Source organism: Apus apus, chromosome 4 (genome assembly GCF_020740795.1).
Source record: "Apus apus isolate bApuApu2 chromosome 4, bApuApu2.pri.cur, whole genome shotgun sequence".
NCBI classification, from domain to species: domain Eukaryota; kingdom Metazoa; phylum Chordata; class Aves; order Apodiformes; family Apodidae; genus Apus; species Apus apus.
In genome coordinates, this window is record NC_067285.1 from 74,599,395 (window position 1) to 74,612,199 (window position 12,805).

The 12,805-nt window shown below is 40.8% G+C and overlaps 2 protein-coding genes across 2 annotated transcripts in view; one reads left to right on the forward strand and one right to left on the reverse strand.

Annotated features, from left to right (window-relative positions):
- Positions 1-12,805, reverse strand: part of MARCHF1 (membrane associated ring-CH-type finger 1) — a 372,379-nt gene that overhangs the window by 344,861 nt on the left and 14,713 nt on the right. The gene's annotated exons all lie outside the window — the stretch shown is intronic.
- On the forward strand, positions 4,464-9,431 carry APELA (apelin receptor early endogenous ligand). Its single transcript, XM_051619268.1, has 3 exons — positions 4,464-4,763; positions 5,225-5,329; positions 7,590-9,431. Exons 1-2 carry the CDS (start codon positions 4,688-4,690, stop codon positions 5,311-5,313), a joined length of 165 nt encoding a protein of 54 aa, XP_051475228.1. The 5' UTR covers positions 4,464-4,687; the 3' UTR covers positions 5,314-5,329; positions 7,590-9,431.

Below are 12,805 nucleotides of genomic sequence, written 5' to 3' on the forward strand. Positions count from 1 at the left end.
CAGTTTAAGATTAAAGAAAATGTACTTTCTAGGTTGTGCATCTCTGCAGTACACATGGAAAACTTCTCAAACAGGACCAAAAAAAAGTGAAAATCATACAAGGTTTAGTACAGCCTGAGCCATCCCCCCCTCCACTTCCTTTCCTTGAGCACATCTGTCTCAGTGTCAGGTTTCTGGTTCACATTCTTCTGCTTGATGACCACCATTTTCTTCCAGAGCACTGTCACCCTCAGGCAGGAAAGGCAACTGAGCACAAACAGACTGGGAAGAGAGTGGTTTCATTTATTTATTTATTTATTTATTTATTATGCATTTATTTTCCTCCAGAAAAAGCATAAAATGCAAAAAGGAACAGATTTTAGTTTCTGAGCACGTTTTCATTTCCAGGCACAGATCAGAATAATGTAAAAGTCCGTAATTTTCTAATGAAAGTAGAGTTTTTGAACCAATGAGTTTCTTCTAGAAGAAGCAGTCTTCACAATTATAGTCAATGAAGAAGGCAACTTTATATTTGGCTCCTGGTGCTGTACCCCAGGCGAAGAAAAACCATCCTTTATAGTCGTGGTATGTGCATAGACCAAATAAAATCATGAGACAGAAACCCAAATGAAGCTTGTGGTGAATAAAACACATCACAGACGCCTAAACATAATTTCAAAATGTAACCCTTTGAGCATTCTTTGCCAACTTTCTCCCCTCAAGCAGAGACTCCCATAATTTTTATGCATTTTTTCTTTCATTTGTTGCTCAGCTCATACACCATCTGGCAATGTAATAGAAAGGAACTATGAAAAGCCTAGAACATTTCCTAACATTTGCTATTGGACTTGATTATTTGCTTCACCAAATTCATTTGAAGTAAACATTTTTAACCCTGATCTTGTCTGGTTAGCAAAATAATTCCTCCAATTCAGCAGGATGGGTGAATTTGGGGAACAGAAAGCTAGAAAATGTGATTAGAAAGTCTGATATTATATCTTATCTGACATTTCTAAGTTAAAATAAACAAGATTTTTCACTGTCACTATCACTCTGCTGAGCATTCAGCATGTCTTCTCATGGCACAGTAGAGATCCGCAATGATCAATGTATTTTTACTGCTCTCTAAGAGGGGAAGAGATATCATCCAAGAGAGCATCTGAGATACAGAGTTTGAAAACAGTATTACCATATATCACAATTAATTCCTGTACTTCAGAAGCTTATTTAACATTTTATACTGATAGCATTTGAAAGCTGTTCACAAAGATTAACGATAAACACTTGGGTTTATAGTTATGTGCTGGCCTTCAAGAAAAGGTAGGATTCAATTTTTTACTAGCACCCGAATAGAGAATGTTAATTGATCCCTTAGTACTTACTAGAAAGTGCCCAATTATCTTTCTCTCTTGCTGTTATCATCCAACTCTTCTCGTTCTGATTATTATTGTGAATTTTACTGCTCCTACCCATTATTTTATCTTTTGTGCTTCCAATCACTTGCTCTCTCATTTAAATTATCAAAAGACTTTATATTTTTCTCTATGTGACAAAGTAATTTTATATTTCCTCAGTCATTTTTCCCTTCTTTCTCCCAATCTTATTCTTGAAAATGGCACAAGGATTTAAAATTATTTTTTCCACAAATAAATAGACTGTAACAGTCACTCTGTACTGAAAATGTCATGCAGAACTATTGATATCCAGTGAAGTGACATTGTTGAAAATGACTTTCTGAAATGTGTCAAGCAAAAGGCAATACCATATGTGTGATAGTCACAGGTAATGTTCAATATCCAGGAAGGGCAGTCCTAAATTTTCTGTATTGTTACTTCTGAAATTTTTTATGCAATGTGCTAACTATGTTTTTCACTTTCTGGAACTTAACTGATAATTTAATTATTTTGATCCTATCAGGTAGCGAACAGACTACCTGCTGGAAAAGTTGCACTGATACACGTAATAAATGCTGAAATCATAATTCCTTTATCATAAGTCCTTTTAGATTATAGGAGAGGAGGGAAGCTTTTGTTCCAAAGAACTAATTATTCTATCTCATAAAGCATTATCTACAGACTTCCAGCCTTCCTAGGTACTTTACATTCCCTCCTAAGCCAATGGAAAACAAACAACAACCAACCAACACCACACTGGCAAACGTTGTGAAAAAGGCAGAACTCTTGCATCACTACATTCCATCTAGTTCTTTGCCTAATTTCAAGTAGTGGTATACCAGATGAAAGTAAGTACTTGAAGGAAAGTGGCTCACAAAAGAACTATAAATTCTAGAGTGGGACTGTAAGACATTTTAGAGATTTCTTCAGTGGCTAAGCATAAAATTATTATTGTAAGTTATGTGAAAATGGCAAGAAATCTGTGATGCACATGTTCTAGGGACTTGGTCTTCACTATTCAAATAGACCTTTGTAAAGTTTTGCACGGAGTAATTGTGGGATGAACAACCCCTTGTAAACAAAAGTTTTAAAAAAATTGTACTTGAATATTGTATCTTATTCAATTCCCTCAAAATGTAATGTCTCATCAGAATGCCTGTAAACTTCACTTTATACAGGTACAGAAGAGGCCTACATAGCCCGAGGGCCTGCCAATGGCCTATGCATTCTTCCTGCCCTTTCAGCTACTTGCAGAGTCCCTATCGCTTTGAAGTTTTACCTTCAGGTTATGAGTCTGAATCTCACACAGCTCATGGCAGGGCTGCATGACCAAGGTGGCCAGCATGTCCTCATGCAAGGTGAACAAGCAAACACATCCCTAAAGGCACCCTACTGGGGATGGCACAGAAGTGAGATTTAGGATATTGAGGATGTAAGGCTGATTCTGTCACAAACTCCCTGTCAGCTGGCCACTTCTCCACCATCTCTATTCCATCACCTTTATTTTTGAAATTATACACTCCTTAGGACAATTCCATCACTGGCACCATGGGACCCTGATTTCAGAAGAGCTAGTGGCTCAGATATTGAACAGAAGTCTAGTTTGAAGATTTGGCAGACAGAAAAAATAGAATGACCACGAAGCTGTACAGACGGAACACTGGGAAGCATGTGCTGCTTATGACAGACCAATGCGATCAACCCGCAGCGGATTTCCTTTCTTACTGTTTTGTCTGAGGCATTTTCCTCAGCAGTCTTGACACATTTTAAAATAACAATGTCTAATAACTATTACCACTGTGTATCCAAGCTGCAAGTTGTCTTATAATTCATACAGGCCTACTTTACCTAGTGAAATGCAGTAACCCAGTAATGATGTGTAACTGTGAGGAGGGACCAGCATGCACTATTGAATTAAATACGTTTTTAAAGAAAATTGGAAAACCTTCAACAGGAGGGAAAATATAGGGACAATTCAATTTAAAAACCTTATATCTCATTCTCTTGGGAATTTGGCAAGGAACAACTTGAGAAAACTTGCAATAATATTTATTAATAATAGTATATTTAATCTATACAGAAATTTACTTTCTCCTGCAAATTTTAAAACACACTTTTCCAAAAAGGGACAAATTTTAATTTTCTAAATCACTAGATGCTATTCGTTTCTAAGAACTCAGCAGGTTGAAAATAAGAAAAGGACAAAGTCAAATTTTAACTGATGCCAGTAATTCACTGGATGTCAAACCCATCACTACTGCGGCTAACACATTTCCCAGGATTTTTCTGTCTTCTCTTTAGGCTTGCATACCTGCACTTTTATCAAACCAACTGTTGGTTTTGGTTTGTGGTTTCTTCTTTTTAGCGTACTTTGTTAAAGAAAGCTCTCACCTTAATCTTGTAAAAATATAATGCAACGTACAAGTGGGCTATGCAAACATAACTCCCTATCCGAAACTGCTTTCCCCGAAATGGCACTGTTAAAAGAATTACACGCTGTAATACTCCTATTTTACCTTACATGCCAAAAAAAGAAATAGTTTAAAATAAAAATAATTAAAAGATGGCAAATTAATTCCAGAATATTCCGATCCTTTAAGAATACTTGCTGGTACAAAAGACACCCATTAGCCTTAACTACTACCAGTTTCACTTTGAATAGCAACAACTTCGCAGCTACTTTGGAGAAGAAAGCATGTGAACAGCGACAAGCGCCAGCCCCCGCCTTCAGGGGGGACAATGGGGACACACACACACAGACTTCCTGCCACTGCCATTGCTTTCTGCATGTGGGACCAATATGGGCAATGCAAACTTTAAACAGTTGCAAATGGGGGAGGGAACATCAGGGCTTGTTTTACTTTTTCTTCCCCCCCCCCCCTCCCCCAGCTGCCTGGGTTGAATTTAAAGCGAAGTCGCTGCATTGTTCAGGAGGCTCCTTGCCCCCAGTGCATTGACAGAAGCTGCTGATTACACGGACTTTCAATTCATGCGTTGTTTGCTTACGGAAAATAAGGGGCAGTGACGACAAGGGGAAGGGAAAAAAAAAAAAAAAAAAAAAGGGGAAAAAGAGAAGGGAAGAGGGAGGCACTGACCGCAGTGCAAACCCAGGAACCTTGCCCCTGCCTGACCATTAACCTCGCTGGAGAGGGCGGCGGGCGGGCGCGCTCCCCCTCCAGCTCGTCACGGCATGTGAGCGGGGCAGGGGCTGCCGGCCGCGCTCAGCTCCGCGGGACGCTGCTCTGCACGTTTCCTCGTCCACAGACATCTGCGCGCCCTCAGAGCGCGCCTCTACGCCACGCTTGACCGCGGACATGAGGCTCCAACTGCTCCTTTGTATCGTGATTTTATTCCTGGCGAGCCTCCTGCCAGCCGGCGGGCAGAGGCCAGGTAAGCGATGCCACAGCGGGACTGCGTGTGGCCGGGGAGGTGAGAAGGAGGGGTGGTTCGTGCCTGCTGTGTGTGTGTGCCTGCCTCTGGTGAGTTTCTCTAACCGAATCCGACACGCCTTGGCTGCCCTCCGGGACAAGTTTGTAACTGCCTGGCTTCCGCTGACACGTTTTACAGCCTGGTTCTGTGCGCTTCATCTCTGCTTATAACAGCAGCGTGAGATGATGCATCGGGTATCACAGGACTCTGGCAACTTCGGGGGTGGGAATAAATTTGGACTCTCAGGCAGCTGTTGCAAACCGGCTCTCAGAAAGCACAGCGGACGCGGGAGGAACGGCGGAGGGCACCCGTATCCCTCCGGGGGGCAGCGGAGCCACGGCAGCCCCGTCCCCCGCGCTACCGGGACACGTTGCCGGCGACGTCTCCTCACTCCTTTCCTCCCTCTTTCCCTCTCTCTGTAGCCAACCTGGCCCTGCGCAGGAAGGTCCACCGGCATGGCTGCTCCCACCGGCGCTGCATGCCGCTCCACTCCCGGGTGCCCTTCCCCTGAGCCTGCCGGAGCCCAGGTAACCCCCGCGCAGCGCTCCCCGCCCCCTGCCAGCTTCCCTGCAGGCGCGATGCGGCGCGCTCTCCCCACTAAATACGTTTCCTCATTTACACCTGCGTCTCGGAGCAGTTTAAGAGGCATTTGACGAAGCAAGCCAAAACACCGGTGTGATTTCATCTAGTCTCCGGTGGTTTGTTGTGAAAAACGGGGCTTCGGCCAGGCGCGGGGCCGCTGCTCCATCCCGAGCAGCACAGAGAGGCGCCCAGCTGGGCCCTGGTCGCTCTTGCTACTGGGCTATCCCGCCCAGGCCATCGAGCCCCGCTGAAGCAGGGTGAAAAGTTTGGCTAAATCGGACGAACTACTGCCTTGCAGACATGTAGGGCTATTGGCAAAGCTGCGGGGCAAGTGATGAGTGTAAAGAGTCCCAGAGCCGGAGCAGGAGCTGGAGAGGATGCTGCGGGACTTAAAGCACTGACACTTCTTTCGTGTTGGATGCAGGGCAGAGTCACCTCACTGCCCGTCAGTAACATGAAGGTAGTAACATTTACCCACTTCAAAGAGGCCTGTAATTCTTAATCACTGTCAGCAAAAGATTTTGAGCTCCCTGATGAAAGGCTATACAAGTGCAAAACATTAATGCTTTATAGCTGATGAGGGGATATACATTCAAATACTAAGTGACTGCAAAAGCACACAGGTAAAATATGCAAATAGGGTAGACATCAAAAGGAAACCAAGGCGCTCTTGCAATTTAAGGATGAATAAAACATGCAGCCAGTAGTTTTGCATCTTTTAAACTCATTATGTATTAAAAAATGTTGTAACCTCAGGCATGTCAGTGTCATAAAGAAATGACAGCAGAACCAGCACTCTGTTGATGCAAGATGTTTCCATTTACTAAGCCTTTACCAGTGAACGGGAGACCAAACTCAACCTTTTAACAAACCTATACCAAGAACCTTGTCAATGCATAAATTGCCTTGGTGAACAGAGCCTACACCATTCCCAAAATACCCACATAAAAGGTACCATTCCACTCAATTGTGGTGGCCTATAAATACGTGGAATGTGCATGGGTTGGTAAATTGGCACGGTTATAAAAAATACAGTATCTTAAGTTTAATCTCTGAGGGGCTGCAGACTGAGTGGCAGAATTGAGCTGCAAATAGGAAGGGGGACATGCCAGAAGGATGCTTCACATTCATTTCAACAAGAGACTGATTAAATGAGATTCCCTCATCAGCTTAAGTATAAGTCTAAAAAGATAAGGAATCAGATAATTTCACTTCTCATGCAGAGACTGAATGACAGGGACAGTGGAATTTAGGTCCAGCAACTTCTTGAAGAGATTCTGAATGGCTTGCTTCAGTTCCTAAGAAAAGTAAATGTAATCCTGCTTCCGCCATCCTCCAGCATCCATTATCTGGAGATTGTCTGTAAATAAAACAATTACATTTTCTATAATGTGCTCTGTATATAATGCAGTATATAATGCATTTTGCTTGAGATTACAGTAGCTGCGCAATACATATGCACACAACAGACTATCAAGATAAAAGCTATTTTTAGTGTTATCTCCTTTGGTGCCGGGGAGCTGATTTCTTGCAACAAAAGTCAATGATAATGCAAAACAGTGTACTTATCAATTAAAAATATATTTTGAAGACACTTAGCTAAAGATAATTCTGATTTACAAAGCTGTTTAGAAATCCCTCAAGCTTGATGGGGGGAGTAAGGGATGACAGGCACCTGAACCAACTCTGTTAACTCCAGTCATTACTGTCGTGCTCAGCTCCTTTATCTTAAGTAGGATTTACCATCTACATTTACATTCCCTTCCAGTTTTAGTCCTAATTCAGCAAATATTTACATGCCTGGGTATCTCGACTCACTACAGTAATCTTATTGATCTCAATGGAGTTGTACATATGGATAAAGCTATTTGAAGATGTAAACAGGATGAACCCTTAAGCCTGAATTTCAACACGTAGTATGAAACTGGGATGAATGTAGCAGCCTCTCATTTTTGCAACAACATTTGAAATTACAAGGGGCTGAACTTGATTTTTCGAACGGGACAAAACAAAGGAAAAAAAAGTCTTAGATTAGAGGCCTTCTTTTAGTGTTTTGATTGGTTTTGCCTAATCTTTTTAGCTGAAATTTCCAATCAAGAAACATTACCCCAAATTTTAACCATGTATTTCATAACTGATATATTCTCTTTTGTATGAGACAGTTTACTAAATCACTCGTTAATGGCTATTTCCTTTTTTCCTCAGCAACTTCACAATGGGCTTTTCAGTGTTTTAAAGGAGCAACAATTAAACTGATGGAGAAGTTAGAAGAAGTCCAGAGGACAACAGATGACCTGATAGAGCCACCACAGTTCCATCTTTAGCAGTCCTGCCTGACATATTCTGCAAGACCTGGAACAAAGGCCCCTGGCTCACACTCCAGGAAGGGAAGGAAAAAACAGAGGGTAGTAGTGGGAGGATGTACATGAAACTCATCTGGTGAAACATTCCGTATAAATTCTTTGACTCTCATAATTACCAGGAAAAGTTAAAAACCAAATCAAACATCAGGTACATGAGATGGATTTCCAGTGGCATTAAGAAGGATCTGTCCAAGGGGACTCTTAATGATCTGTTGCTGTTAAGTACTCAACTCAGGCTGTGTGCAGGGCAGTATTTAGGGTAAAATGACATCAGACTCCAGCACAGAACTGTCCAAAAGTCCACTTTTGGTTTATATTTTTATATATTAATAACATATACATATGTTTTAACACCTAACATTACTTCTTTATGGAATTACCTTAATAATAATATAGAATATGTTACTGTAATAGTACCAAAGTCAGCACCACACTAGTGCTCCTACTGGCTTCATGTATAGTACACATAGTAAGAGTTTACAATATAGGAAAGCAAAGGTAATATTATCCCTCACTCCATAGACAGAGAATTGAAACACACAGAGATAAAAGATTAGCCAAGGGTCATGCAAAACTGATAACTCAGATCTCTCAAGTCAGGCCTTAAGGTCAAGCCCATCCTTCTGTCTAATGAGCTGTTACTGCAAAGCCTGTCATTTGTTTTCTTAAACTGGGCTGCCAGACCAGACAGCTAAAACATACTTAAAAATTCAGTACTAAAGAACTGTTTGCTTAATTGTTGTTTTCCTAAAATACCTGCTACAATATTATAAATAGAGCATAAAAATAGACCATTGAAAAGAAACCTTTGTTTGGTCAACCCCAGCATTGTGTAGTACTCTATTTCTGTAATTTAAATGAATGGGATATTTGGAACACGGCACTACAATGAATGAGAACTTCAGGCATAAAACAGGCTGTTCTTTTCAGCACTGGAGGTCAAGAATACATTGAGCTTTTATATGTTTCACATCTCCTTTTTATATTGTCAGAAATTACAAACCTACATCTAAAGGAAAACATGGTAGCTCTTTCATTAGCAGAAGTAAAACAAACCTGAAAATAAGTCACAAACAGATTTTTAAGTCACTGCAGTACCCTTGAAATGTCTGCATTTTTTTAAATTGCATAAAGATGATCAAAGATTAGCAGTGTCACAATTTAAATATAATTTTATCCTGCAGCACCTAGTTTCTGATAAGTAAATAAGCAACAATCAAAATAACCATTACAATTTCACATCATACCCTATTCTGGAGCTTTGGAAGATCATAAGCGCCCTAAGAAGGTAGTAAAACTTGCCTATACCAACAAACAGCCTTGCTGGTAAACCTCTGGAGTTTCGAATAAGGCAATGTTCCAAAATTCAAGGCATACTACCACTAAATTTATTTTTAAATTATTTATTTAACTTAGCTTTCATATATAGCCACAGCTATCTCCGCTAAAAAGTACAGGCAGAGTATGGAAAAAGCAAGAACAGTGAAGAGTAACTATTTAACAGTTATGTCTATAAATGAGTATAGGGAATTAGCGTGGCACTGGATATTTTGTATAACCATAATTATTCAATTAACTTTGATAAAATTGTAAGAAAAAACATAATGTATCTATCAGAGAGCTATATGTGCATGTTTCCTTACGGATGTAAAAAATAAAACAAGTAACAAGGTGTCCCAGGAAACCCACTGTCAGTCTACAAAGTTATTGTAAATACATGGTTTTTATAGACATGCTGATACTATAAAATCTTTTAAAAGACTCCATTATGATCTTTGATAGATATGTTTAAAAACTAGCTGACTGATTAGAAATTTTGTAAAAAGATAGTATGCACTTCAGATAACTGTTTCATTTAAATAAACTTTGCAAACTTTTCAAAATTTATGTTCTTCATCTGTCAAAGGCAGTGAATCTAAGGAAAATTTACAATTTCTCTCATTTCTCTAATGATTTAGATGGGATTAGTGTGCAAAACTTCTTACTCAATTTCTGACACAAATAAATGATAGTTATTCATGTAAACATTTTTCTCACATTTTCTATTTTTCTAAAAATAGAAAATGGTGATAAAAGCCATATAGAAAGAACTTTGTTTAAGTGTTTGGTGTAATCACAGCATGCTCTAACATGACACCATGACACCTTGATAGGATTATAGCAGAACACAGACTAAGCATGGTCTTTGTGCCTGGTATAAGCAAGATTTTAAAATTCTCTTGAGCGGTAGGTTGTGAAACCTGAATACTCCCACAAAAAATGGTCTTTCCTTATTTCAGGACAGAAAACAAGTTCAGAAGTGGTCTGAGCTGCAGCAGAATGTAAAATGTGCAGTAACTTGCCCCATTAGAGAAGGGATACTATCCATTTTTAAGTGCTAGATCTTTTGCACAGTAGAATTACAGAGCCAAGTGCTACTACTACAGCACAATGCTACTGACATCTAACTTCATTGGAAGTGTGGCTTCAAGGGACCTTGTTTTCAGCTGAGCTCGACTTGGCTTTGAATTTTGAAATTCCCTGTTTTCATTTGATTCGCATAATTAATATTCATCTGGTAAAAAACATTTTTTCTGATAATGGTGTGATTACATATATAAACAGGAAGCATTTGGATACTGCTACAACAGCTGAATTGACTGAACTTTCCAAAGTTTGTACAAATACAAGTTGCTGTGTATTGAAATTTAGAATTGATGTTTGCATGGATTAAATCTAACGAAAGACTGATCCAAAGAGGAGATTCAGACCTCAAACCCTGAAAGCCAAAGTGTAAGCTTCTGAAACTCAGAAATACCTCCTCATCTTGTAGAGTTACATAGGAAAATTTTAAATTTTAAGATCAGTTTCATTAAGTCTTTTAAATTATATTGGCTATCTTAGAGTGAAATACAAAATGATGTAACAGCAGGTCAACAGGAAATAGAGGTAAATGAAAGGCAGCGGTGAGAAACAGCAGATTAGTGTGTTCCCAAAGGATAATAAACAATTCACCTCTTCCCTTTCCAGTATGGAAAAAAAGGAAGAATAAAGACTGGAAATACTTCCCTTACACCATGTACATATGCTATAAATACCTCAATATCTGTACACGCAAAGCCAAATTTTACTAAAGGTCGCATGAGATTTATATCAGCATCAATCAGGAGAAGCATTTGTATGGTAAATAAATTGACTATCATCAGACAGGTACAATTGGCTTAGTGATCTCTCACTGTCGATGGCTTTTATCTTTCTTGCTAGTAATCAAGCCACAAGTATCTATGCAAAGTGGGAAACATTCTCTGTGAGCAATAACATCTAAAAGCCTCGTTCCAATGCTGAGGATGCTTTTTCTGGTCCCAAGAGTTACCTGTGGATTAGATTGCTGTCTACCCAAGTGCTTTGGTTCTTGATAGTACTTCATTTTCTAAAGACTGACCTTCAGTGGGTCAAGCATGTTTAATTGCATATTCCTATGGAACCTTAAAGCATGAAAATCCTGTTAAAATCTTCTGCAATCAGCAACTTCCTTTGTGAGGTGAAATACTGAAAAGTTTACAGAGAATAATTTCCACTCTAAGCTTTACAGAAAGAGGAAACACAAATACTTTCTGAGCCTTTTTTCCCCATATAAGATGTCCATTCACAAGAGACCATAACGATCTTTAATGTGTGCACAATATTTAGAGCATTTCATCTAGAAAGTATTAAACCCACCACAATATGAACATTTTCGGGCAACCTTGAATCTTTTGTTTGTTGGTCTGAAATACTTGTTTTCTCAACCCTGAAAAACATACATGGTTTTCCTACAGGAAAAAAAACAACACAAACTATTAGGGTACAAACTGAGTAACAACAACAACAAAAATAAAGTAAAAAATAGAACAAGTAATTTAATTTTTTTTAATGTATAGTTGCAATGTATTAGGAAACATTCCTTCTTTTTCATTATCTTCTTGCTGCCTACCAAGGTAAGGCCTCGGGCCTGCAAATATTTATGCATTTCAGCAGCTGTAATTACATAGAGAGCATCACCGATTTCTTCAGCTGTTCAGATTCACATGTATTCACTGATGTGGGAGTTTGCCACCCCAAGTCCAAGAGGGCTGTATCCATGGTTAGCAAAGTGCCACTTCACAACAGAGCATGTGCAAACCCTTGTGTTCATAAGGTGATATCTTTACTGAAATGAATCCCAAATACTTGACAAGTTGCTGCGTGTGCAACACACTACTGATTTTCCTTTGGACAGTGAGATCCAGCCTCCAACCAGGTGCTGATGCCATGAGCGGCAGGGGCAGTTACCCAGGCTCCATTGTTGGTGACAGACCAAGAGCAGCTCCGAAGCTGGTCAGACAGCATTAGGCACCGCAGTGCCCAGCACCTAACTTTATGCTGTCAGAGGGTATGGTTAAGTCATCAAGATGTGGCACAACCAGAAAAATCAGGACTCTGCATCTGATCTCAGAGCTGTGGCATGTCAGCTGTAGGGAGGCCGCGGCCGAGCTGCCTCTCGCAGGCACAGCAGCACTCACTTGCCCAAGTCTCGTTTCATTTTAAGCACCGAGTTACACACCCCGTCTCCGTAGTCGGCTCGGCCACCACCCGAGCGGCGCGGACCCTCCCCCGCCGGGAGCAGCGGCTGACGGGACCCTGTGGGGCCCGCACCCACCCCCCAGCACGCCGGTCGGCTGCGCTGCTAGCGCTGGGAAGGGGGGAGGGTTCGAAGGCGGGCAGGGGTTGCCCCGTGCCCTCTGGTGCCAGGGGCTCAGGGCTGACACCCGGGAGCGCGGCCGCTGCCGTGCGCCAGCAGCCTGTGCTCGACAGTGGTGCCTAGCCCATAGAACGGGCAGGGGGTAGGAAGGGTTCGGGATGAGTAGGAAAGAAGGCTAGTTCGTATTTGGAGATTGTTCAAGTGCACAGAGCCTTTTTTTTTCAGAACCTTAAATACCATAAACAGTCGAGACACAGTGGGGTATGAAAGATATAAAAATGAGTAGCTGGTGCAGGTTGTTCACTGCTGTATTACACAGGGCAGGAGCTCTGCCTGTTCAACAGGTAGGAATCTGCCCT

Excerpts from the sequence above, each read along its gene's own strand:
- APELA (XM_051619268.1), top strand. The coding sequence starts at position 4,688 with ATGAGGCTCCAACTGCTCCTTTGTATCGTGATTTTATTCCTGGCGAGC. Across the intron at positions 4,764-5,224 it reads AGCCGGCGGGCAGAGGCCAG|CCAACCTGGCCCTGCGCAGG; the intron begins GTAAGCGATGCC and ends CTCTCTCTGTAG.